The 27,774-nt window shown below is 41.7% G+C and overlaps 3 protein-coding genes across 8 annotated transcripts in view; all 3 read right to left on the reverse strand.

The window, feature by feature from the left end:
• The window catches only part of LOC111268059 (acetylcholinesterase-1), a 12,767-nt gene extending 7,855 nt beyond the window's left edge, over positions 1–4,912 (reverse strand). For 3 of the 4 annotated variants that reach the window (XM_022846775.2, XM_022846774.2, XM_086971551.1), the window contains exons 1-2: positions 3,523–4,529; positions 533–1,022 (exon numbers count right to left, since the gene is read on the reverse strand). In XM_022846775.2, the coding sequence (XP_022702510.1) occupies positions 533–1,022; positions 3,523–4,384 (1,352 nt within the window). In that variant the 5' untranslated portion in view covers positions 4,385–4,529. Of the gene's footprint in view, positions 1–401; positions 1,023–3,522 lie in introns of all 4 variants that reach the window. The other variant, XR_015314046.1, reaches the window with a different exon arrangement.
• Positions 4,913–6,890: 1,978 nt separating this feature from the next.
• LOC111268064 (uncharacterized) lies at positions 6,891–11,517 on the reverse strand. The gene is made up of 2 exons (XM_022846786.2): positions 9,642–11,517; positions 6,891–9,361 (listed from the first exon to the last, which is right to left on the reverse strand). Exons 1-2 carry the CDS (start codon positions 9,841–9,843, stop codon positions 7,149–7,151), a joined length of 2,415 nt encoding a protein of 804 aa, XP_022702521.1. The 5' UTR covers positions 9,844–11,517; the 3' UTR covers positions 6,891–7,148.
• Positions 11,518–15,137: 3,620 nt separating this feature from the next.
• LOC111268063 (uncharacterized) overlaps positions 15,138–27,774 on the reverse strand; it is a 19,514-nt gene continuing 6,877 nt past the window's right edge. For 2 of the 3 annotated variants that reach the window (XM_086971555.1, XM_022846783.2), the window contains 2 exons: positions 17,249–17,419; positions 15,138–16,934 (listed from right to left, as the gene is read on the reverse strand). In XM_086971555.1, coding sequence (XP_086827681.1) covers positions 16,799–16,934; positions 17,249–17,394 — 282 coding nt within the window. In that variant the 5' untranslated portion in view covers positions 17,395–17,419 and the 3' untranslated portion in view covers positions 15,138–16,798. Of the gene's footprint in view, positions 16,935–17,248; positions 17,420–18,046; positions 18,447–27,774 lie in introns of all 3 variants that reach the window. The other variant, XM_086971554.1, reaches the window with a different exon arrangement.

Raw genomic sequence — 27,774 nt, forward strand, 5'->3', positions numbered from 1 at the left:
CACTACCGGTTCATTTTTGCCCGTGAATACGGACGAACTAAGTCCAACATCACCGGTTAAGATTTATATGGAGCTCACACAATAGCGATATTTTGAAGAAGAGCATGAACCTGAAGAGCAGAGAATCTCACATGCCTGCTTCTACTTTTATATGCAATGTTGATGGTTTTTCGTTTAATGGTCGGTAATATTCATTCTATTATTATTATCCATATTAAGGCTACCTTTATATGGTAATAGTAATGCGCTGTAAGCCGTAAAGTAGGCCGTAAAGGCTTGGTGAACTATCGCGGAGAAAAATTCGCATTCGTATTTCACTTTCGATCTGCAACTCCCCACTTAATTAAATATTAGTACTCACTGGAGGAAAAAATTTTTGAAATTAATTGAAAAAAACGTACTATAGACAGGAAAGAACCGGACTGGCAGGACTTATTGCGTTAGATCATTACGGTGCCCGTGATTTAGTTTGCTTTCAAAGTTTGTCCCTTCAGCTCTGATAACTTGCGCCAGCTCTGTGGTTTGGCCTTACCCAGATCGAACAAACTGGCCGAGTGATATCAGCAACTTCTTGTCTACATCATTGTCCAAATGAAGCTCGTCGAGAGCCGAACGCTTAGCAAAAAATACTTCCGATCCCTGCGTCGTAGACAGCACGTCCGAGAACAATTTGATGGGGCAAAAGAAATAGGCGTCGGTAAAGGCTTCTCGGCATACGTCCATTGTCGATGAAAACACGAGCTGGTATTCCCCTAAAACTTTGACCGTAATGCCGAAGGGAATATTCAACGACGTTCGTAAAAAGTTCTTGAATACGTGCTTGCAATCTGACGTTGTATCAACTGAACCTGGCTGTAAGCGCAGCAGTTGATTGAAGGTTGGCTGAGACTCGTCATCCTTCATGAGGACCAGCAGGCTGAAGGGATTTGCGAAGTGCTGGTGGGAACCTTGGAAAGGTTCCGCCGGAATAAGCGAATCTCCAACGACAGGCTGAAACGATTCGAGCTCAAAAGCTTGCGAACCTGAAAAATGGAGTCAAGCAAAAGAGCTTATCATTATTTATTATTAGTAACCTCGATGAAGCAAACGAAGACGCACAGATAAGATCACTACAGCAGAGTCGTTCGAAACAAGGATACCGAAAAAGGCGCAATCAAACAACACCTATACCAAATTTTTCGAATAAATGATTGGCGTAACAAATGCACCTATGGTCACTTTATAGCATCAGTAGTTTTAGTTAGAAAAATATTTACTGTTATAGGTGCGGTAAGAACATAAAACCTGAACATCGTTCGATTCTGTCAAAAAAGGTGCACAACCGAGTCACGGTAACAATGAAGTAAATCGATCGTCATTTTGAAAATAAATCATGATTTTCAACTTACTTAATTAATGAAGCAACATATTCCATTGACAAAGTTTTCTAACTAAATATTGTCGACCTAGGGCTGATTACAGGCGTTTAAGAAGGACGTGGCTTGTTAGCATGTTGCTATCCGCGACGAAGCGAATCCAACGCGCAGGAAGTAGTGGGCAAAGATCAAGATATGTTTACAGATTTCAGACGGAAGCCTACTTTGACTCTTACTATCTTTAGGTAAGGGAAGATTGGCAACAGTGGAAACAGAAAGGTAGAATATGCGACGCCTCGAAAGGAGTGAACATAATTGTCCGTTGATAATTCGACTTTTCGAAGATACCGCCGTACTACCGCTGGCCATATAAATATTTCCTTTGTAAATATGGTTTGCGCAATCGCACAGTAGGCTAAGACGTCGCCATAAACGAGTACCACTTCAATAGACCGTCAATAGACTTCGACACAGTTAGCAGTAAATGTCTAAACGGCAATCATCCGTTACTCGTTATTTGTTGCTTGTTTGCCAATTGTATACGATCTAGCTCTCGTTCGTTTGCGTTGGCGAGATCAATCGAATTTTAAAAGGACTTACAATTGGAATGAGATTTCTTCTGGGTCTAGTTATTCAAGTATGTAGCTACTGTTGGGCGCTTTTTTTAAATCCAAATCACGGCGTATTTGTGGGTTTAAGCCAAATTGAATAACCATTAAATTGAATAAAAATTGTCGGCTTTTCCTCCACATTCTGTCAGTGTAGTAGCTGTCTGAAATTTGTTTTTCTTGAAAGGTTTTAGGCTTGAGCCCGTACTGCCAAAAAGTACAAATATATGCTCCCCTAGGCGTAGGATCGTTATTAAGTTAAACTGTAGCCTGGTATTCAGTTGAAATTAGATTGTTAGTGGCCGACAAGCGTTTTTATGAAGTTTGTGCCGTTCGAGCACAGGCTGTGGTGATTAGATGAATGTAACCCCTGAAACAATGATATATAAACGAAAAATGTAACCTGAACACTGTTTGAGCGCCTTTTTTTTGTTATATAAAAGAAAGGTAAACTTCGTATAATAATGTGTAGATCAGCTGTTGGCTGATAAGCACCGAAACAACCGTCGTGTGACCGATTTACAGTTGAATATTAGGTAAATATCTACGCCTTCCTCAAGCGTCGGATATGGGTAAAGTGGTTTTGATGGCCCCTTGTCTAAGTTGGCTAAGCCGAACTTTCAATTCAGAAAGATATCAACTATGGAGAAAGTATGGTGGGTCGTCGGTTCACAGCTACCGTTCATTCGATTTATAAGTATTCATCAGTTTGAGAGTTACCTCACTCTTATTAAACTTGAAAATTTAATTAACTTTTTTTGTGATCTACGATTCTACTAATTAATATCATTAGGCGTTTTGTTGCGATATGTATTTCTGAATAGTTCAAACGAAATCTATGGCTAAATAAATTCTCAGTTTTTAATTCAGACGTATAGCTGAAGGATACTACTGCTAGCCGTACAATACAAATTGTAGATGAGATCAAGCAATATATTTGTGCTACCACATTGAAGCGCGTACTTCTATTGCGATTGAGGTCAGCGGTTAAAGATTGCGTAGTGAACAAGTAGGTTACCTACAGGTCGCCCTGCTGCTTCTGCAACTAGAAACGCTAGTTCACCGAATAGTTCAACCCTACACAACGCCAAAGGCCAATATTTGTTTAGTAGAAATTTATATACATATATATATAATATATATATATATACAGAGATTTAGTTTGGCGTTCTAAAGCCATAAGCAGGTGACATGGGGTTGCGAGTTGTACGTCGTTACGTGAAGGCTAATGATGCGTGGCTCGAGCTTCACGGCATCAATTTGCATTAGCGTACCGCATGCGCGAAGGCACACACCACGCGGTGTCGCACACACATGATACAGTATATTGTGTTTGAGCCGCGAATCGAAATTATGGAGATAATTTGTATGAGAGAGTGTTTTTAACTTTTTAACTCGAGTAATTTGGACAAAGTGAGTGTAATGTTTTCTGGGAGCTGTAAGGACTACGCGAAATAGCCTATTCGACAGAACCTTGTTGTAGGGATAGACGTTAACCAACAAACCGATTGATATCAAGTTAGCGGTCTGACAGACAAGAAAAGCTTAAACGTACTCACCAATAATAACTTCCGGGTGAACCACTTTCAGGCAGCGAATCGCACGTTTCCTTTGCGCTTCCCACGGCATCGAATAATTATAACAACCAGCGTTGACCAACAAACGCATTGTGACGGCTTCGGAGTTCTTTCTAAATGAGTTGCAACTCGTATGAATGCTTCCGCTCTCAAAAATCACCTTCTGCAAAAGGTCGGCCGTAATAGGAGAAGTCATGAGGATGGCTGCCACGGCTGCCCCTTCGCCCCGGCCCCACAATGTGATATCTTCAGGATTACCGCCAAACAGTCTTGAGTTGAGTTTCATCCAGCGAAGAGCTTCGAGAATGTCGTATAGACCCACATTGCCAGGGGCTTCGGGGCTGCCTGAAAACAGAAATCCTAATGCTCCCACGCGGTAGTTGATCGATACAAATACCACATTGCTACTGGCAGCAAATTCAGCACCATCCGGTGTAATGGTTTGTTCGTAGCTTGGTACATAAACTACAATTGAGAGATTCATCCTGCGAGCACTCCTCAACTGAAACGGTTCATCGGACGAGCTGGGTATCCACATATTGAGATACAGGCAGTCTTCACTCATTTCGACCTCAGTCTGACTCGGCCTCATACACAAAGGCGGAGATTTTGTTGCATTGAACGTGCCCGGCATCGGCATGAGCGGAATGGGCTTCATAAAACGTCGCTGACCCGTTGGCGGTTCAGCGTATGGCACACCCTGATACGAGTGTATCGTCTTTCCATTGATGATTTCCTCAGTACCGAGTATTTGACCGGTTACGGTGACCAAAGTTGGTTGACGAGCTAGTGCCCTCTCGGCCAAAGCTATCGCTGCCAATATCGTTAGTAACGACTGAGTCATCGTTGCCTTCAGACACTGTTACAAATACTAGAGAAAACTGTTCAGTCCTCTCTCGTTGATGACAACGATGAGGACATCGGGTCGATCACCATTGTCATTCGTGAAAAGCTTAAGTGCATCATCCATCAAAGATGACACAGGAAATTCATTCTCATATAATCACACCCTTTGAGCATGCACTCTAGCACATTCCTCTAAAGCCGTTCCTGTTTGATAAACTGTCGCTCTACACAGAAATATGCCACAATAACGAAGTCAAACAAACTCAGGAGATCGTTCCACCATCTACACCAACCACCAGATTTCTATACACATCCAATCATCTACATTTGTTACACGGCAGTGTAAACGAATGTAAAAGCACACGCGTAAGTTCACATTGTCGAGAATTGTACTTCGGCCCACGAACTATAAATGTCGATTATAGCAACATAAGATGCTTGCTGAGCCTCTGTTTCTTCTGTATGCATACGCTTCTTCCGGCTAGCTTCTCTGTGTCATTTAAAATCAAACGGTTGTGTTCACACACGAGCCGGCCTCTCTTGTAACATTGTTACAATAACATACACCTGTCAATGCTAAAGACTTATTTGCCTGTCTGCTTGCTTTTTCAGGTACCAAAACTGGTGCCTTCTATCTATGGTCGGTTGATAACGGGAACGGCGGCTGCGAATGCACTTGCGCCGGCGGTAACGGCTATAGTGTAGCGAAATCCCAGGGAAGTTGGAGGTAGTAGCAACTGCTGTTGTTGTTGTTGTTATGGATTTGCTCTTCTTCGTTTTGGCAGAGTCGTCAGCATAACCAGCGTGATAACGACTATACGGTCGGACTGGCTGGGGGCGCCGGGTAGGCGGGGAAAGCGGGAGAGCTAAGCTACCTATTAGTCTAGAAGAATATAGAGTCAATGAAATAGCAGAAGACAGATTTAGCGCTGGTAACACAGCCGAACCGGTACAGCATCGCTCTGCTTGATTTTCTATTCCATTGAGTTTCGTTTACTATGACGATACAGAGGGTGTAGCAGGAGAGAATCACCGATACTGGCTCTGCAGCCGCAGTGATTAAAACAGCCACGGCAAGAACGATAAGTTCCCGCCAGCACGATAGTCGCGAACGACGATTTAACAACTGGCAGCTTTAATAGTTGAGTCCTTATCTACATGATGTGCTTGTCGGCGAAGCAGTTGTTTAGCGGAGCATCCGGAACGCAGCGATCTGCTTCATTGGGGTGTCGCGCGGCGTACGCGTACTAAGCCGCCAACTTGCTTGATTACCAGTTTACTTGGCATGAGCCCCCGCTTTCCAGGGATGCCTCCAAGACAACGTTTGCCAGTGACAGTAGCATTAACAGCAGAGTCAGCAGATCAGCGACTGATGCCACGAGCTACAAAAAACCAATATCAACTACGCTGCTGGGGCGATAATACTTGTTGTCAGGGATGATGATGCTTTACCCTTACCAACATTAACGGCGCAGTCTGAAGACGCTCAAGGGCGCATTGTGGAAGAGTATTGACGTAAAGCGTCCGTGAGGGTAAATTAAATAATAATAATAATAATATATAGAAAAGGCCTGTGACTGACTGAAAGCTGCATTGAATAAAAGGAAGATAGCTATTACCGGTATAGTAGTGGCCTCCGCTGATTTGCCGACCATCGTTTTCGCTACCAAGAGACCGTATAGGCAGCGACATAGAGCGACCATTGAAAGCTGGCTAATTCGACCTACGCCCACAGGCGGTGCCGAAATATTCATCACGAACCTCCCTGCCCCTTACCTTCGTCTGTTTCAATTACCTCAACGTGCTCACTGTACAATGATCGTACCAATGGCTACATAACGCAATGGCGTCAAAAATGGTTTATCGTTAGTAATTCTTTCGGCAAAAACGAGAAGCTACTAACGATGGATAGTGTTAACGCCACCATCGATGTTGATCCGGAGTCAGAAAAAGTATAGCCAACTGAGCGAAGGAACAACATACAACGTCTGGCATAAAAGGGAAATATATTTCCATAAGATGCTACATAAACATAGTTAGTTTATAGTAGCGAATTGGCATTGTGCATTTTGTTTTTTATTTGTTCCATATGACCATTCGAGTGAGCGTGTACTGCATGATAGCCAAATAGATCTAGATTCTTAAACTATTGCCACACAAGTGTAAAATAACTGAGAGATCCGTGTGATATCAGCTGGCCGTAACAATGATCGGAACAGCTGGCTACGCTCGTTGTTTGTGATGCGTTGTGCGTCTGCTCACTACTACGAATACGTGTATGCGGGTAACCGTAAGGGCGATACAGAATGACTGGCGGGTTTTAAAGATCTATGTGTGAACTTGTCATTATGGCTATGCAGATGTGCGATTGAAGATAAATGAAAAGCGCGGCGAACAAATGCGTAAAGGGTACCTACCACCCAATCAACAATGTCATTTTGCGACCGTCGATTGATCACTACTGCGAAGATCAGTGGTGCTACTGCTACTAAGCTACGACTGACAGGTGGGCAAACGCTGGCGTTTGAATTGTATAAGCCAGGGTTAGTTACGGTGTTGGTCGAACTGTCGATCATGACGCTCAAGTCAACGTTTGCGTAAAAGAGTTACGAAATCATGTAATAATATTTGTCGTACAGCTAGAAGAAATGATACTGTTATTGCCTAGCATAAACGGGTAGCTTGTGTGTGCTTTTTCGTTTGTCTACACAAATGGTTAACAGGTAGATTTTATCTGTCTTTTTTCGTTCATACTTGCTTTGTTACAGTAACATGCTCGTCTGCATCATTTTTGTATGCAACGGGGCATCACTTCGCTGCCGACGTGGTACGTACCTTCCTCTGATAAAGGCAGCGATTTGCTGACTGAGAACGCGGCTCAAATCGGCTTGCATTTGTTCCTCGTAGCCGTTAACTGTTAGAGACTGCCAATCTAAAAGCAACGGAAGCTCGCTGAAGGGCATGGTATGCGGATAGTCCAATTCAAAGACACGCACTGGAGTGCCTTCTGTTAGCATTGCGGCTAAGATTCTATCTGGACAGCGATAGAGGAGATCCTGATTCATCTCGATTACTAATTCAACGACCCCCTTCGTGACGTTCTCCTGGAGGTCGGCTGGAGCTGATGGCGCGTACGTCCTAAAGATTCTCCTGTTGTCCACCGACGCAATAGTAAAACCAAATTCACGTTCGATGGTTTCTTTCAATGTGACTAATTTCTTGTCGTTAGGCTCTTTCGATGACAGAAAGCTGACGATGTTTGGCAGAATTTTCGACCCACTCCGCGCATAAGAGCCTAACAGGATTGATTTATCCTTCATTGTGTGGTTTTTGAAGCATTCCGGTAGTTCTATTCCAGCCCTTGATATTGGTCCAAATTTTAACTCTGACCCGATTCTCGATGATTCCTTAGCTTTCAGACAAGCAAGGGATTCTGCTACATCACTGTAGTGGCAATTCATTTCATTAAGGTACAGTTTGAAGGTGCCATCGAATAGGAATCTATTTAACATGAGCGGATTACCCGAGAGAAGAACAACCTTCTGAAATAGCTCTGAGACCGTTGGATCCAGTAGATGCAATCCGGCGGTCGCTCCGGAGAAACCGTATCCTCCAATAGTTATCATATCTTTCCTTCCACCGAATGCCTCGATGTTATCGTATATCCATCTGAGTGAGAGTGCCTGATCCTGAAGCCCGAGTTCTCCGTAAACGTCTTCCACAGATACGTTGAGGAAGCCTAAAGGACCTACTCGATATGAGACTGAAAACACCACGATATTTTCAGTCGACGAAAACATTGCAAAATCAGTGTTGGTTGACGCTTTTTCCCCTAGCAGGCCATCGCCAATAAACCAAATAAGTGAATTTAGATCGCTACTTCGAGTTGGGGTCCAAATATTCAGATAAAGACAATCTTCACTGGCAGAATCGGCAGAGCTTCGTAAACAAGGTGCTTGTTTTTTTGTCGCTATTTTCAAGCCTGACCAAGACTTTACCTCCTTAGCTCGGCTAAACCTCATTGGCTTTTCAGCGTATGCCACACCTAGGTAGATATCAACAAAAGCTTTCCCAGTAGAGACTTGCATGCCAGCTAGGTTTCCCTGCGTAACTCTCACCTTTGGCATCGCGGGAATAGTAGTCGACTTCGGCGTGGTCATTGATGCCGGCGAAGCTTTGTCGTTAATGGGAGAAGACGACAAAGGCTTTTCAGAAATCGTTCTCTCATTGCCTCCAAAGGAATCCATTATCGAAGTTGATATATCATTGGATAAAGCCGGTTGATCATTCTGTATTGGTGCTTCCGTCGACGATTCAGTAGGTATCGAAAATGCAGATTTTGTTGCATTGTCTGCAAGTACTGACGATGGCACTATTGTAAATACTGAAGACTCTGGAAGCCCTTCGTTTTTAGTAGAATGAATTTGTGGCAATTTGTCTGTTTCGTTCTCCGTTGTGGAACTGCGATTAACGGCCGAGTCTGGAGAGACAAGTGTATCGATTTTGCGCTGTGGATCAGAGTTAGGATCCGGAGCTGGTTCTGCGAAAGTCTCCGGACTGATCTCAGAAGCAGGATTGGGACTGGGTTCCGGCACTGGATTTGCGAAAGCCTCAGAGCTGGAGTCAGAAATGATATCAGCTAAGTCTTCAGAGTTTGACTCGGCTACTGACCGTTCAGAAGTTTGTGGCCTGGTATCGGGACCAGCAGAAACTATCTGGTTTCGTCCTGGCATAGGACTTGCTGAAGGTTCTGGATCAACAGGGTTAGCGCCACGTTCTGGATTGAGGTCACGAGCTGCTTCCGAAGGGGAATCGGGACTATGCTCTGAGGTCGCGTCAACAGATAGTTCTACGCTATGTTTTTGAGAGACGTTCGTAGAGAGCTCTGAATCGGGTTCTGGGGTTGGATCAACAAAAGACTCTGTATTTGACTCAGGAGAAGGACCAGTAACTGAAACCGATATTTCATCTGTATCTGAAAAAGGATTCAGCAACGTTTCAGTTAGCTTAGATAAATCTGAACCTTGCTTACTAAATGTAGCTTCTGATATCATTCCAGATTGGATTGCTTTTTGGGAGTGCATATTATCAGAAATTGACCGATACCCCAAATTTGTCTTCTGTACGTTTGCCATCGCCCGACGTCACCTCGATCAATGGAGTAGACGCAGGCATTGTAACATTAAGCTTGGCTACTATTACTTCAAACGATTTTGGAGCGATGTCAACCGAAAGCTTAGAAGCTGGCAACATACCGATACTCGACCCTATAACGCTCTCCGTTGGTGCTGTTGTTACAGACAGGGCTTCATTCGCTGCTACCGTTGCGCTAGGTACAAAAGCGTCGCTCCTTTGAGGACTTTCCGAGATCTTTGCTGCGTCACAGAGCAGAACAGTTACGACAATACACTGTGTTAACACCAGCTTCCAGCACATGAAAAGAAAAATGAGGTACATCTTTCCTCCCTTATAGTCGCTTCTGTTCTAATACACTTCACGCCTGTCTTGCTTTGGCTTTCAGTAGAAAATAAAATACACCGGCGCGCACACAACGGTCGGCACTCTAACAAGTCATCAGTACAAAGCTAGCCCTACAAATGGTTGAGATCGTTGCTGGCACTTAATGAGAAAAATATTGGCATGACAAATACCACGTCGTCGTTTTACGATAGTTCAAAAAGTTACGAAGCTGCAACCCCGCTTATTGTAGACCCGGATCGCTCTGAAGTTACGTAGTAAGAGTTCATTTAGCTGTAGGTGGTCGATAGCTCAATACGACGTTGCTAAATAGTAAGTAGAACGGCTTGCCACAAGCTGCCGCTCCAATAAGATTCCAAACTATCCCCCAATTCCAGGGGAATAAACCGCAGAATAACTAGTCGACATCGATTGTTCACGAACCCTGGGGAAGCGAAGAGCATCGGATAAGCACACATGCATAGAGAATAAAGAGAATCGTAGCCGAAAGTCTTCGGTCAGTTGAGACAAGGTTAGTATCACAGATTCACGTTGCGATAGTGGTCTGCGCGTATGTAGATTAGTCCACTCATACCATACACGGATATTTGGCATGTTCTCTTTAACGATAAAACGACCTGGGGTTTCTACACGCATACTACTAACCCTACAAATAGCATCAGTTAATTTCAGCTCTATGAATATACTGTAATAAACGCTATTGTATGTTGGAGGATGTTCAGCTATATGTAAATTCAGTCTCAACATCGTTCTTACATGATACCATCAACTATCAGAAAACCTGATGTTCTATAAAAAGAACAGATAATCGATCTGCTAATGCTTGCAGTGAGCAGGGCAAACTACAGACCTTTATGAGCTTTTTAGGTCCTATTCACAGAGTTGTTACCAACCTGAATAAAATGAAAAAGTAGGAAAGATTGATCGGCGTGCTTCTGACGTCTGACTGTCAAGCGATGGGCAGCCATGATGTGTTACAGAACATGGTATTTCAGTGTGAGATGCCTGAATTGAGTGTACAGCTTTACGTACGCTGTACAGCAAAGGCGCAAAAAAAGCCTACCGCTTTGAAATTAACAGCTTATTAAAAAATTCTAGATAACACGATTTTCCACCAGCAAGTGAAACTATATATGATTAATCAGTCAATACAATCATCATGGTCAAAAGTGTTACTATATCAGATACAAGAAAAAGCACTCCTCTGGCACTACGGAGAGGTTGTCGAAAACCAATGTTATTGCTCTGATTGTATTGACGATAGGTTGTTTAGTTCGGTCCGTCATGGTTTTTGCCGTTGTCGCAGGAAAAAATCGTATCTACACAGGCACGATGGCGGCAGATACGGCGGCGTCAATTATGCTAGTAACAGAGCCACAATGCGATCACTACGATTTGTCGTAAATTATTGGCCTGAGGTGTATAAGCTTCTAGGGAGTGCGTGACAGAATTATCTGTTTTTGCGACGTTGTCCTCCTATTCGTTCTACTTGTACAGGGATGTCGGTCAACATATAACCACAACAAGCATTTAGCGTATACTGTACGTGCAGCTCATCGTCGGCATAAACGTGCAAAGTTATTAACTTCACCAAAATTATACTTCTTAGCATTATTTACAAATTAATTAATCGTTCTTTATTCAGTTCATAAAAAGCTAGCAGAAATCAATTGCTTTCTAACGCCCCCCCCCCCCCCCCCCCCCGAAAGTTACGTTATGAACGAGGGTCGTTTAAACTGTGACGAATGAGATCCTTCCTCACTTCTGTTTGACTAAAAAGCTGCAAGAAAGCAATTCAAAACTAAATTGAAATTTATTGAGTCTGTTCTCTTGAAGCCCTATCGGAGCTCGAAGTACGAACATCGTGCGAACAGCCTGTCTTGAACTGAACGATCGCGTTCATTTAGCACGACTCAATTGCATGTATCTCGCAGCTACGGTTATTGCCAGCGAATGATAGCGAGGGGCATGCAAAGTTGTGTCGTAAAGCCGGAAATTGGAGACAGAGGGTTATTACTATTATTTTAGTAAAAGACAAACTATCGACACAGCAGTAATGCTAAGTTATTTTAACATAATCATTCTGTAATCCTGGATTTATAAGGCTATAGTTGTCTGGAGAGGATTAATTTTGACTACAAAGATGAAGTTATAAATTTCAGACAAATTATTATTTGCAGTTCTTTGATAGTTCGGTGTGCGATAGCTTTTATGCGTAATTATTAGACTATTTCAGTGATTTTGCTACTTTGAAGATTTCGCACAGACACCATATTTGAACCATAGTTTTCTGCAAATTGACGGGAGAAGTTTCAGGCAGTATTATTGGTCCACAGTGAAACAATATCCTCCGAGAACTACACAATGCATGAGGAATGAAGGTTATCAAAATGTCATATCTATGCCTTAATGCTGTGATAAATGAAACTGAAGTTCCTCTTTGCCGGTAATAGTCAAAAATTTCGTACATACAGGTTGATAGCTCAGTATCAGAGAAAGCATATGGAGCCATTTAAAAGGTTTTCGTTGTACGAATCTGGTTGAGTTTTATACAGCCAATGTAAACGACTCGTCAGATACCCAAAAAAATAGTACCACAAGGCAATGAGTGGCCTTAGCTATAGTACAATTGTCCTTGCATTTGAAGTATTTACACGTGTAGTCAGACCTGTGGAAGATCTTCTGGAGAGTCTACGTTGGAATTCCAGCATAGTAAAGCAAGTGACGACATACCGGTTTATCCAATTTATCTGTTCCTACTCGTTGTTTGTCATCGCATTAAAAGCAAAGGAAGACTCAATAAATCTTCGTGAATTTTACATTTCAATTTCTGTGGTTTATCTTGTGTAACCGAGTTGTGTTTTGAGCAAGAAAGCTGTAACACGATTTAGTTATTCGAAGTTCGTCGTTGTAAGATCCGCCCGTATAACGCGTATTCCATGTAATCAAAGCTACATTAAGGTGGAACAAGCTGAGAGCGGTTCTGAGCTTCATCGCTCATGCGGCCAATACTGCTCTGCCATATCTTTCGTCGCTTGCAGAGAAACCGGCTTACATGGATAGGAATCAACCTGGCAAGATAGAAAATGTCATTGGTCACTATCCTGTCTCCCCTTCATCGTCTCCGTCTGGTTCAGATCTATCATGAGTTACAATTCCGTGAGTACAGCGTGGAGCCGGCTGCATTTGAGACCTGTACGACTCGTATAGCATGCAATACAGAATGACCTCAATCGATTCGTTCGAACCTTCTACTAGACAAGGAAAACCCTTCAGCAAGATGGAAAGTAAAAGAAAGCTTAGATTATTGTCTTGAGCCAGGGTGGGATCCCTGCACTACACTGGAAGAGTGTACGTATGTAAAGATTTATTGAATAGTGCGTGCAGGACGGTGAAAAAGCTTTCTTGCGTGTAGGGTCTCAATACTTTGCATAGGTTCGTACACAGTGAATTTTTGTTACAGCTACCAGCACAGCGCTGGACTGGGTGGTCGTGTGTCTACGTGCATTTTTAGGGTGTGAGCTTTTTTTTAGGAATGAGCTTCCCAAGACCAGCTAGGTATGGTCTAGCCGTCATACCCCGTGTACCTCCCACGAAATACCTCGGTGTTTGTCAGGGAGTGAACGGCTTCTCTTATCGAAACTCCACCTCATTAAAGTCCTTATACACCTACTTCTCTGATTGGAAGAGTCAACAGGTCCATTGTGAATTAGGTTCCGTCGATTCAGAGCAATCCACCCGTGCACACGCATTCGCGGCCTATAGACCTATAGAACGGGATGACGCGAATCACGTTAGCCTAACCGCAACAACAAACGCAAGCCGGCTATGCGAGTATTCTATGGGATTTGAAGGAAACGAAGATAGCAACAGGTGGTGCACAGTGTGCATTTGCCGAAGTAGTGACCAGCACCCGAAACTAGCTACATTTCCTATCGCAATCATCGAGCCCAAAAAATCACAACGCGGCAGTGTGAATGTTTGCACGAGATGTAATGACTGTACGTGAGGCGGCGTCCATAGGTATTGTTCGAAGTGTAACAAAGTAACACATGTCACTTGTAAGACTATCGACGGGGTTGATCCGGCAATCGACCCAGCAGGCAGATAGCGTTGTGGAGTGGGCTCAATGTTTACATCAGATTGGTCAACAGAAGAATTTATGAAACGTTTGAACATGTGTGTGCTAGAAGATGAACCAAAGGGTCTTGGACGCTCCTATTTCGACGAGTCTAAAAGGACAAATGTCAAACTTAGCACAGCAACATGTGGCACCGCTGACCCTAGACATGCGAGATGTTTCCGAGAGACCTTTGAATGACCCGATTGCTCCTACCGCGCTGCGAAAAATAGCGCTAGTGGCGGACGACAGCGTTATGCGGTTTTACGTCGAAAGGACTCTTCCTAAGAAAACGTCAGTGACGGTTGATGCAGTGCCACCAATCGTCGGTAGATATCGACAATGTCGTATGAAGTTGAAAAATATGTTAACAGCATCGATGGGCCGCTTGCGATGTTCTTACATCATGAATACGAAAAATTAGAAACGGAGAGATATACTAGCAAGGTGAGTTTTTTCGGGAACGTTAATCACCTCGCGCTTCGGGTCAGAAGTTCTCTCCGTTTCCCACTTTGGTCAGGCCTGCAAAATGACAAATTATAATATCGTGAAAAGACCGAGTTAAAAAGATTCTAAATGTTTGACCAGGTTGACCTTCGCGGACTGTTAAATGCCAAGGTCGATAATATAGATAAATAGAGACTAACATAATGTGTTTAGTAGAATGAGTTGTACGAAGTACATGATAATTCAAACAATGTAATGATGACGACGTTCGTTGACAAGAACGAGCGAAGGGTGTTCCTCTGGTAACGGTCGACGTTAAACCAGTACTAATGATTAAAATCGACGGCCGCGCGTTACTTCCGTCACAATGTCTGGCAACATTTGCGCCCGATCCCCACGCTCGGCTCAATCCTGCTAAGACTATTGCCGTAGGGCAATGATGGTATTACCCTTACGCTGTGTGTACTTGTAAGCATTTTAATTTTAGTAAAAGTCTACATATAGGTTCAGTCGTTTCGATTTTTTTTTTATTAACACTTGAAGAGAAAGCTTAGAGCTCAGAAAAGCCTATCATACAGATCGGTTGATGTGGCATCTCGTAACATGATAATGATTATAATAATAATAATAATGATGATGACGCTGGTTCTGTGACAGTTAAGCCACGCCTCGTCAAGTTGCTGAGGTGCTAGAACGCCTACGTATGTACAAGTGGAGTAATACAAGAGTTTTTTTATTGAAATTCCTTAAAATAACTTCAGTATTTAACAATTAATAAATAATGCTTTATACGCTTAATAACGTTCGAAACCAATTCATATGGAAATGTGTACATCAAACAAAAAGTCTATTCGAAAATTCAAAATTTTCTGTGTGCTTTCGAACCAAAGAGGGTAAAATTCGTAAGGGTTATTGGTATTTGTTTATTTACGTACTATTTTAGGCCAGTTATGCGTCGACGCTTGCTGCTGCTGCTGCAGGTCACCGGATCGGACACCGTATTGGAAATGTACAGATATATGTATATCGAGAGCCACCATGTTTTTTTGCTCTGTAACAGCTCCAGGCCTTGCATTATCGGTTGTGTGTTCGTCAGATCACTTATACTATACCATTAATGTAGTGCTATCGGCTTAACCATAATTCACTGCAATGACTACGACGAATGCGCGATAAGAAACCTTTGTTTGCTTTTGAATGACTACAAAGGCAAACTCGTCACATTGTAACTTTTTTGCCCGCGTGGATAACACAGGTATTTCTCGACGGCCTTCCCGCAAAAAAGTCGGGATTTTATTCATAGAGTGCGAAAGCGGATCATCGCCTAGATTAATAATTATAGAATATTATGAAAACAACACTTTCTGCTGTACATTGAAAGCTATGCAAAGGTACACTTTCTTGTTGTCTGTTCACTTGACCCTTTCCAGATTGATTACAAGCAACCTATTTTTTTCTTTTTATTTTTTTAAGTTACTTGCATTTGGTAACTTCGAATCGACTGGATCGCTTTTTTTGCCATTACCGTTCCCTACCTCGACGCCTCTATGCAGACTTCACGGATCGACCACAAGATCGCAGCCTTATATTTGAGCTGTTTAAGAGGAGTTTCAGATCTGCTGCTAACGTTCGGGACTGATGTAAATTTCTTGGCTACAGGAATGTAACTACGATGGGGCAGTCTGCCTTGAGGTCAGCTGAATCTGTTTGTTATAATCACACCTAACGTTAAGCAGATTATAGACAGATTTACCAGGTACGCTTATAAGGTTGTCGTATTCCTATAGTCCAGTAAAACAGTTCACCAAACAGTATGCACTCAGGATTTTCATGCCTACGTCGGCCGTTTCTGCTCGAAATAGATCATTGTTCAATGGTGTATCTAGTATACATAGTAACTAATCTGATTTTGTTTCGAAAAAGAACGTTATAGAGAAACTTAATCAACTTAGTCCTTCAATAACCGTCAATGGATACCGATCAACAAAATTCAGCGGTACGATATTAAACACGTTTAGATAAAACGTGATGAATACCAAATGTCGTGTATAGCCGTTGCCTTCGAAGTACATTATCGTCCAGAAATAACAAAGGTAAAGGCGCGAGAATAGACCGTCGATGCAACTTATATTATTTGCGTGTCCGAAAAAAACCGACGGGACTAATGGCTGATCACAGTGATGGCTTTAAAAATAGAATCATTTAATTATTTCACTTCTAAACGTTTCTACTTTAGTCTGTCGACAATATTGCTCTTGTTCCTTTGATTGATTCTTAGCGGCGTGCGATAGAGGCGCCAAACAGTGGAATTCTATACGTGCCAGCAGTTATGTCTTAACGGAGCTGTATTGGTCTTTCGTGTAGAGTTCAGACGGCTTTTACAGTTTCCGGATCGCTTTCTGCAAGCCTCGTGCTAACCGATGTTCGCGTTGCGATCGTTCCGCCATACTCTCCATGAGCTCCAGTAGACGAAGTCATAGCATTGGTCACATACGAAGAAACCCTTTGGTTGGGCAAGGGGCAAACAAAAACGCATGGATTATAATGTTTGTAATGCTTTTAATGGCTTCGAAAATCTACCGTGTCATTCTTATCTTCGAAACAAAGGATAGATCAACGAAAAACGCTACCACAATTTTAGACTCACTGTAAACTCAGGCCAATCAATTATACCAATGTTCTGTAATATGTCGTATTCAGTTGTTTCGAAATACTTCCAAGTCACCGCAACATGCCTTTAAGCCGGGACTTGCTTCTAAATGAGATGCAAAAACAAGCAATTGAATTATTCGAGTGCATATGCTCAGATCGACCTACTTGTCACCCATTCGTCGCCATGCATGCTTCCATGTCGGGCCGTGAACATCCTTAGGAGGGCTTTTCTCTCTCCTGCCCCCCAGTGGTGCTCCTTCGTCATCGGGATCGGGGCCGTCAGCCTCGAAAGTTGCCCCCATTCCAAACATAGGCTCCTCCTCATCCAAAGTCGGTCTGTAATCGATTTATGTTTTTTTAAAATGTTAATGACACTCATTCACCGGGAAAAAGTCTGAAGTGTCCATTCATTAAATATACCTCAGCTCCAGCGCCAGATACTTAGCGAATTGATAGGTATTCTATGGGCACTAATGTATTCCGCGTTTTGAAATCACGAGGCTACCACGTTAATCACTATAAAACAGAATGCGAGTTTGACGAACGTAAGAAAAAAACGTCCGGACTTAGCCAGTAAACCTATTCGGCTTACTGAATAAATAGGCCGACATATTCACTTAATTTTTTATGATTTTTCCACTTTTGTAACGTACGCTAATTTTAGTCCAGGCAAAATGTTTATACGAGGGCCAGTATACAGTTTTAGGTAGATTTTGGGAGAGAATGAATTGGCTATGTTGCTAGGCTTGCTTCACTCTGTGCCGGAGCGTTGATTGTTATAACAGATCTAAGTTGGATCTATACTATACACATCAGGATATTAATAGTTACTATAATTTTTCAGCTACGTACTGCTGTTCAACCGACACAAAACGATCGATGGCATTTCGGAGCCGTGAGTTCGCCGGCCAGCGTATAGGGAAAAAAAAGGTCAAAGTGACCTATTTGTGCTTGTAAAGTTACCTGACGCTTCCGCTCACAACAGGCATGCACGGTTTTCCTTGATTTCCGTTCCAGTAACCATCATCGCTTTATAAATAGGTGGGAAAACGTATGATGATGAAACAGCGTCGGCAGCGTTAATAGCTTACTATTAGCAGGACGCCGTCGTTTTTTTGTGGCTTGTCGTTGTCAGCAATAGTTTCACGTCTTACGTGTTTCGTTTAGTTTCCACGATTCAGTCGATTTAAACAGCGAGCTTTCATCGTTACCAGTTTAATTGGTGATTACGGGCTTCTGCGACCCGACAGCCAGTGGTAGGCGATGAGGAAACGGGAAAAAATCATTGACAGTATTGTAACACTAGGGGCTAGTAGTTCTGTTTTGCGGTAACGACATGAAATAGATTGGATGTATGTATTTCCTATGAAAAAAAAAAAACGCGCGTGTTATTCATTGCAGTTGATAAGAACGTGTCAATACAAAACTTATCATCGGTGCGCTAGAATAAAAAAAAAACCATTCATACTAGTGTGACACTCGTTAAAAACACAATCATTACTATTTTTGTTATTATCACATTGTTCCTTTTCGGCTCCCGAGTTTGGTGCTAAGATCCCACTCAATCCGATTCTAGACTCACCGATCATTGCTGCCGCTTGTAAACACTGCTGTTTCTGCTAGCAGCATTTTCAAGCGCAGCATTTTAGCGTTGACGTTCAGGAGAACCTCACTGACAGGTGATTCGTAGAAAAGGTGGCTTTCTCAGAGCACGGATTAGCCACAGGCCAGGCAAATGGTTTCCGTTGCTCGGCTGAGTATAATAACAGCGCGATCAGGCGAGACGACGAGCAATGAAACACCAACAAAGGAACAATGACGGGCGGTGACGAGAGTATCGTTTTTGTCATTATCGACCCGCTTTCTGAGGTACCCTTGGTCCGTTGAAGCTGCTGATTTCTTTTAGACTCGGCTAAAACTTTCTGGTAACGCCCAATGGAGAATTCTGTACAGGTTGCTGCACAAGCTGCGGCTATTGAAACCTAACCACAGGTAAGCCAGAAGCTATTATGCACAAGGGGCCTTTAACCGACGACTATCATTGACATTATAATTTACAAACGAATTTGCAGCATATATAGAATTTTCTATATCTGTATTCGTTTTTATAATTTTCTGTCGTCTGCGGAAGATTGCGTCGATGCCGTTGTGTGTCATCGAGGAATGAAGCAATATGTTGACCTCATGAGGTCATTTTTGGCATTAAATATTACTTGTTCAGTTCCCCAGCTATGCTGATGCTCTAGTCGTCAATTGTAACACGTAGCAATAATTACAATATAATAATAACCCATAATGAATAAAGCTGGCAAACTATTTAAAAAATATGCCACAATAAGGAATCGCTCTGAACAGCAAATGAACAGCTGATCATTAAGGCATGGCTCGTTTTGCTAATTCACTGTTCAAATGTTGTTTAAATTTTAACATTGGGAAAAATTATGGCTAAAAAAAAAAATTATTCACCAGGATAATAAGATGTCGAGGATAAGACATTTAGAAAAGATAAGGAATTATTAACAAAGGTCTCACGGACAAACCTTATCTAAGTTGATATTATATATATATATATAAGCTGAACGTTCAGCGAGACCCACCTTCATTGGATTCTTAATGGAAGCAAGTATTTGATCGTATACCTAAAAAAAGGTGATTCCGAAAACTTGACCACATACAGAGAATAACCGAGAACGGCAAATAAAACTTGAATTAAAAAAAAAGCGGCGGCCTATACAGACATTTTTGAAGCAGCATCATTCCTCAATAGGTGGTATAGAAAAGTTGCACACTTCTGTTTTATGCATTTACCCTAAAATTATATAGAGTTTATGGTAAACTCGTATATATATATTTACAGAAAATTTTTATCTTCTGATACATTTAACAGATCAACGAAAAATGTCCTTGCGTTACCTGAAAAACTTTGAGCCATCGAGGGACTCACGTACGGACGTCCTGTATCGATCATTTCTGCCCCTTGAATGCAAAAAAGTTACTGCCCGCATGGCGCTCGCACAGCCATATTATGTTATTGTTATTATTTTTTTTATTAATTCTTCTATTGCTTGAAGAATTGTGGGTATTTCGTTCAGGTAAACCCTTTTCATTTTTGGACATTAAAAGAGTAGATCTTAACAATTTTGCAAACGTATGGCCATCCTTAGTATCAAATATAGCATTGACGTACGTTTCTGGTTTGCACTAGATAGCTAAATGTATCCACTGTACTTTCTGACAAGGTATAGTGACGATGGTCCTGTCTTGCCATCCAATCAACTCGGCAGTCAATGGGTCGCTTTACTAACACAGGGCACGTGTAATCTCTAAATTTGGAACTTCGATTGCTTTTCGAGGGAGAACAGTTCTTAGTAAAAATGGTGGGCAGTAAATAGTTAACAGAAACTTTATCCTCGTTTATGGCAGTAAAGCGACAAGCCTATGTAAGTAAAATAGTTCTTAAAAAAATAGTAAAAAAAAAAATACTATAGTATGTTATACGAATGTGCATTGGGTGATATAAATTTCCTCGAAGTAACGCGATATATCGTCAGTTACCTCATCAGATGTTCTGAGCATATCTGTAGAAAGAGATAAAGGCAAACGTGCTTCAGAGAGCTTTCGGCTGATTAACGCAGTGGATGATATTTCAGTTTTCTACTTTTCAATAGCTTAACTAGCCAACTAATTGACGCCACACGTTCTATAGGTGTACGATTGACCAATATGGCTAGCTGAGTTGTCGGCCTCGAAATTCGACTTTACCTAAATACGAATTAAGTTTTGTTAGTTGCTTATATTTTAGCTAACCTAACGTTACGACCTGTTTGAACGAAACTAGGCTGATCGTAACAGCGTACCTCTATGATGCAGAGTAAATGACAGAGACAATAGGCGCTATTTACGGTAGCCGTTACCCTAAATCAGTCACCGATAGTGTGTGTGTCTGTCTCTGTCTCATGTGCATCGTTGTTGCTAAAAAAACGCCTAGAAATTTTTAAGTAAGAGGCCGAAAACACAAAGCTGCAAAGTTGTCGCCTTTGACATAGACGCAGCGGTAACGTTTGCGGATGGCAAGTACAAAGCTAAAGATCATGGCGTTGCGACCGATTATATCGTGCCCGTGGAGGTGTCGATACGGCCTTTTGCCGCATCAAAAGAAGAGCGGGCAAGCTCGTATCGCAGCTATGTATGGCTTATGGGTAACTTCCGTCGCATGTTTAACTTTCCTTAAAAGTTACACATCTTTTTTTTTGCTCCAAAGGCCTTTGCGATTCGTACTACAGACAGATAGCTAGACAAAGGAACATTCCGATGCTTAGACACGCTTTCACGTCTCAAGTATATTTGTACGAGATGATCTTGCCGAATCAAATGATCTTATTTAACTGTCATCATATGACCTACGCAAAGCCGTTCCAGTCAGTGGCGAATGGCCACTATTTCGACATAGTGTTGAAACCGACGCCGATCACGAACGAAGTGAACTGCCATACAACCAGACATAAGAAAAAAGTATACCAGACGATGTTTGGACACAAACCACTAGACCACATTGTATTCCCCAAATGAGCTTACAAAAAAAAAACTTGTTACGTTTGCGAAAGCTACAAATGTTGTGATCATTCTATGCAGCCGGAGAGGATATGTCTGTGCCAGTGGTAGTAATAACAATAAAAATATGATAATTATTATTATTATCTGCATGATCATGGAAGTCATAAGGGATATGTGGCGATGTTGACTGTCGCCGCTGTTGCGATGGCTGTAGGCAAAAATGATAGTCGATATCGACTTGCACGGATGCTGGGCATAAGTAAAGCACCTACTGGTTCCGCTGAAATGGAACGTTCTGCTTTCTGGAAGCTGTATGCGTTGAGCTTTGATAACAGTTAATGAAAAGCAGGCCAGCTAGAACAGTGCCTTGCTTAGTATGATAAACGTAAAACAAATCGAAAGCAAGGTGCATGTATATTCCATTTTGTAGTGAGATAGCAGCAGGTGTATTTAGGACAGTTTCATTTACTAGACCAATTCCGATGGTTCTACGCGGACAGAGCGGACCATTTTTTCATCTAGTTTTAAATTTATTGGGCAGGAATAACTTTAGGTACCTGACGAAACAATGCATAGCATCATCGTATCGATGCTTATCAAGTAATTGATGTTGGAAGCTTATACCGACTGTAATATTTGAAAAAAAACCCAGCTACGTAGGACTCTGTTAGTATATATGCTGGCCTTCTCATTATTTATTATTATTATTCCGTGCACTTCGCTAATTATACCTAGCCGGTAGACAATCGTAAAATAAACCGAAAAAGAATTTTCCATAGATTGAATTTTGTTTAAATGTTTTGATGCGGTATCCTTAATAGGTCGCGCTAGAAAATCGGCTATTCCCTCTCAGGCTGGACGCGTTGAAGCGCATTCAAGCTAGATTCTACCTTTAGCAACAGTTGAATGGACAGCAGAAAGTTAGAAGAAGCGTTTTCGTTTTCCGTGCCTCGAAAGCACATGTGATAAGCGCAGTCAATAACAAATTACTCTGTAGCTGATTACGCAAGGTTCTATGTTGCATCGCTGTACGGCCTGCGTACGACCTAAGCTGCCTCCGAAATGATTTCGCTTTTGTTTTTTTCACACCGAAGGACAGCACTTCAGTATCATCAGTTTGCTCATCTAGATACCAACTGCCTGCTCGCTTGTCGTGGAGTAACTGCCCAGAGTCAGAATGAAACCCGAATAACATTCGCGGTGGACCCTGGCGGTGAGCGAGTATCGTTACATTCTTATTCTGTATAAGTTCTCGTCATGTGGATTAGTTGGAGTTTGCGGTAGCAGCCGCCATTATAGATACACGAACCAGTGTCATCAAATGAACCTAGTCGACGTAACCTGGCCATGGTTCATTGAACGGATTTGCCATCCGCTGAAAAATAACACGGGCTGTAAGATCTGAGCTATCGGAGTCCTAAGAAATCATCATACTCATTTGTTTGCCCGACCACCCACACAATCAAGGCCGCTAGAAGACGACAATTGATAAAAGCTGATAATTGTGCGACACTTCATCTACCCCTCTCCGCCCCCCGTCCTCTCTTAGCGCTTTGTCCCACCATATAAGTAGAATTTGGGCGGATCGTGACGCCAGTGATGATGTCTATGTTTTACTGTTGTTATCTGATTGATCATCACCATCACTTAGCCCAAAACGATATTCCTTAGAACGTTGGCTTAATTGTATTGTCTATTTTGTTGTGTAAATAATAGGTGAATATAGATGTTTCAACGGTTGGCTAAGACTGCTCTGTTGGTAAATGTTCTAGGACCACCGTGATAATCCTTTTGTAACGCAACGGTTTGTCATGGCTGCAGTTGATGATTGAGTAACTGGCTGTGCGGCGTGAAAACTATATTACCGTTGTTCATTTTGTATAGACTATTTTTATTTGACGTAATAATAATACCATTACTATTTTATTATAGTGACAAATCATGACGTTATAATGTTAAGTAATAATAATTATTATTGTAATGGCTGATGGCCGTTAATATAGGTACGTAGACGAAACTATGAACACGTTCGCGTGATACACGCAAGCGTAGATATATAAACCATATTCTATAGTGTCGTGTTAGGCCTGACGTGTTGCAATGCAAAATACCTGCACCGAAAAAAGGGGTGATTGAATCCTATACGACGTTGTGTCGCAGTCCTATGTAAAACTGCCTTGCTCAAACTGTCATCTGGAACGTTACCAAAGTTCGTCATTGTACCGAAAACGGTAAGTTACTGCTGGTCCATTGGTAACATATATCAAAGGGTATTTGCGAATGCGACCTCCCGAAAGAGGTATCAGCATTTGTGCTTATGGCTGAGCTAAATTTTTTGCTATTGATAATGTTGTACATAATTATACTAGTTACAAATAATCGTTTACTAAATATGCATAGAAATCAGTTGAATACAGGACCGCTCGTTTGTCAATGAACTGGATCTTCCTGCAAGCAAGACGACATTGATTGCGGCTGTGTAAGTCCATATCAGAGCGGCCGTGTTTCTTATTATAATTAGCTAGTGCGATACAGACCTAACTGTTTATGCTCCTCATGTACGAGACATTGTAGCTAAGCGGCGTACAATAAAACCGCAAACCAACTACAATATGATCTATAGGAGTGTAGCCCATCCTTCCTCATACTGTAAAATGGCGCAACGGTAATAATAGGCGTTCAAAATGTACTCAGTTGTGTCTTGTAGATACGCGCCTTAGCAGTCACAGCCTAAATGTACATACATACATACATACATGTAAGTTCCGACATCACAGTTTCACAGCTAACGCTATGCCAGTGGTCAGGGATGGCGAACCAGTTGAAGAAAACGCTGTTCTATCAAAAATGACAATTATGACGTAAGGCACCAAAATACGTGCGTTTTTCAGGGTAATGCTTCATTAATCGAACATTGCAGAAGTCCTGCGGCTGTAATTGAGTCCAACAATACCGCGGCAGTAACTTTTCCTGGGCTGACGATCTGCGGATTACGAAGTTAGGAGCGAACCAAGAAGGCACCCTGACACTTGTCATCGATATGTCTAGGGCCACCAGTGGGAGGCTATGGACCAGCCTGCACGTCCCTTATTGGCTGCCGTTAGGCGCAGCTACGGAAAGGCTACGGTAGCATACTGCAAAACGGTTTACTAGCATTTAATCAGGTGTGTGCCTAGAGTGGGCGAGCCCTTTTTGGACTTTTATCATGCACAAATAGAATGGACAATGATGTATTTATGCAAATGGATGATATAGCAATGTTAGCATAAGTAGAAAAAAAGTTCCATAGTTATAATAGCTACGGCACCCATAGAATACCAAAGCTGATTCTTTTCGTAATACACGACCAGTGGTCATCTGTTTCTTCCCCTGTGCCATATGGTTCCTTTGCGTGAAAAGAATTACGTGTTTCAATCATTTGTTATATCCAAATGCTTCAATGAGTAAGTTTAATAGAGAATATGACATATCTCGGTCACTAGTTGAAATAGTTGGCCGAATTTCAGTTTTCTCCGAAGTAAAATTAACCTCTGGCAATTCCAACTGTGTTGAGAAAGATTCAGCAGGCTATATAGAGAAATTTCGGTCAGAGATACCTCCAAAGCTAGACAATTCAGCTAATAGTGGTGATGTTTGACGTCTCTTTTCTTGACGTCAGAATTTTTTCCGCGATCGAAAGGTTTCTGCATCTGTTCGTTTTAGAGGACGATTATTTATATATAGTCGTCCTCTAATATATATATATATATTATGCTGCCTCCCGTTAATACTATGTGCTGCAAAACGCGTAGATATTTTATATAAATTCTAGGTTATTGTAGTAAAGCAAAGATTGCCTTGTTTACTTCCAGCAAAAGGTCAGTCCACCAGTGTCAACTGAAGTCAATGAAGTGCGCCAGTTATGGTATTATCCATAAGAGCGAATCGTACTTTGAGCGCGCAAAACTGGGTTTCATGATATTCTTCAACCGCGACCATTTTTAAACCTAAACTCTACTAATCTGTGTTAGGAAACGAATTAGGGACGCGACAAAATGGAAGTTGCAGTGGAAATTTGCGGAAATTAACGGAATTCAACCCTCGAATGCGTTGTATCGCTTACACTCATCAACTACATGATATACAACGAATTTAAACACTCAGACCAAGTAAGATTTATATATTGGACTATTTTTTTTTTAATTTTAAGCTTATGTAGACGTTTGATGAAGAATTAATAAGCGTTCAGTAAGCTGAACGTCTGCGTAGGGCTTTAGCTACTTTGTAAATTTATGCCCGCTCACAAGAATTGTTTTCTGTATAATCTCTTACGAACAAATCGCAGCATTGATACTATTTTAATATTTATATAGTTCTTGCCGTTGCAGCTACAAGTTACGTCGTCTAGTAAGCAAAGCTTAAAATCCTTTACGTGTTAGTTCTTTGTGTATAGGCGTCGTGTTTTGCAAGAGCTTTGCTGACTGCAAGAAAGTAAGTTGTGCTTTAATTTTGCATTAAAGACATTAAAGAGCTTGAAGGGCCTCTTGCATTCGGCGATTATAATCCGATAGCTTTAGTCCTCTTGCTATTGTTTGGGGACTTCCTTGCGAAGTACTTACGACGTGCCCAAAGGCCCAACGCGGCCATATAGATCTTGGGAAGTATCTGATCGGCGAAGTAACGAAACAAACACAGCAATGTATTACTCATTTCTCATATGTTTATCCATTCGTCATGACTTCATGGCTAAATTCTGTCGTTGTCTACTTCGGTAAACTTTTATCGTAAATAGTAACCAATAATTATAATGAGCAATGCGCCCACTCAATACGAAATCGGCTATAACCATCCACGCCTCCTTTCGAACGTAGCATATGGTGCCAGTTACTACCACCCAGTCATTGCAGCCTCATGTCAGTCTGGCTGTTGTCATTGTCGCTACCGTTATTATTAACGACAATCAGATTTGGTACTTTATTAATTGTTAATGCTCAATAGTGATCACGTGTCCTTTCACGGAAAGAGATCATTACTACATACGCACCGTCGAAATCGAGCTAGACAAACCCAAATGAAGCATGTTTATGAAATCGGCATTTGTTTGTTGACGGATGGCCGTACAACACGACACGAGGCGGCGCGTGATGCCGGTTCACTACTATATTTGCTATCTTTTCTTCCATCTCCCGCCAACATATCGGTCTTTTTAGCTCTGTAATATGTTATATTGAAGCGGAAACAAGTCGAATGAAAGTTACAGGGGAACATGATTGGAATAGACAATGTCGCAAGCAGACATGGATGACGCGAAATATCATCCCGTATAGGTACCATAGATTCAGATGAGACAATCGTCTTAGTCCATCATCTACTTGACCAAATATCCACACCAACGTCCGTGCCATTGTCGCCAAGTCTTCGCCAGAAGCAGCACAGCAGAACCAAAGAATTGTTGTAGGCCGATGGTTTAGGCCGTCACGCACGTCCATGATCTTATCAACAATTGTTAGATCGTGCACGAAATTCAGAGCCATGCTCCTTCGCTAGCACAAACATCATATCTTTCCTTTCTTTTTGCCGATCTGAGTCTCATCATTTATATTGTCGTGTGCTTCTAACAGAGTGCTTTTGTATCGTACCAATGATGGCAACTGGGCTCTTTTTCTGCCCTTGATACAATCGCAGAAAGAACGCGTGCGACGCTGCCGGATCTCCATTGATGGTCGATTTTTCTATTGTACTTACCCAAACTTACTGCCCAAGCTTACTAGCCGAGAGCGTTCAAAAACAGGAATAGATTTTTCGAGAGTTTCTTGAAGAGTTCTAGCAAAAAAAGGTGCGGAAACATATTTCGAATTGTAGTTTAACCTGAACTCAATAGCTATGCTAATTGTAACCAATATTATGTGTTATGGTGAATACATAGCAGTTAAGAGTGGATTTTTTATCAGTTTATTAAAGTTTATTAACTAGTTTTTATCATGTTCTTAAAGCACTCATTTTTTGAAGGGTTAAGTTATCGACCCCAAAAATGATTATTCCTTTGAAAATTTACAATATATCTTGAACAAAATTGTTAGGAATAAAATTTTTACTAATAACTTCTTTAATAGTTTTTTTCTCTATAGTAAGTTAAACTCTAACATTACTCATATACT

The sequence above is a fragment of the Varroa jacobsoni genome, unplaced genomic scaffold (genome assembly GCF_002532875.2).
Source record: "Varroa jacobsoni isolate VJ856 unplaced genomic scaffold, vjacob_1.0 scaffold_1252, whole genome shotgun sequence".
NCBI classification, from domain to species: Eukaryota; Metazoa; Arthropoda; class Arachnida; order Mesostigmata; family Varroidae; genus Varroa; species Varroa jacobsoni.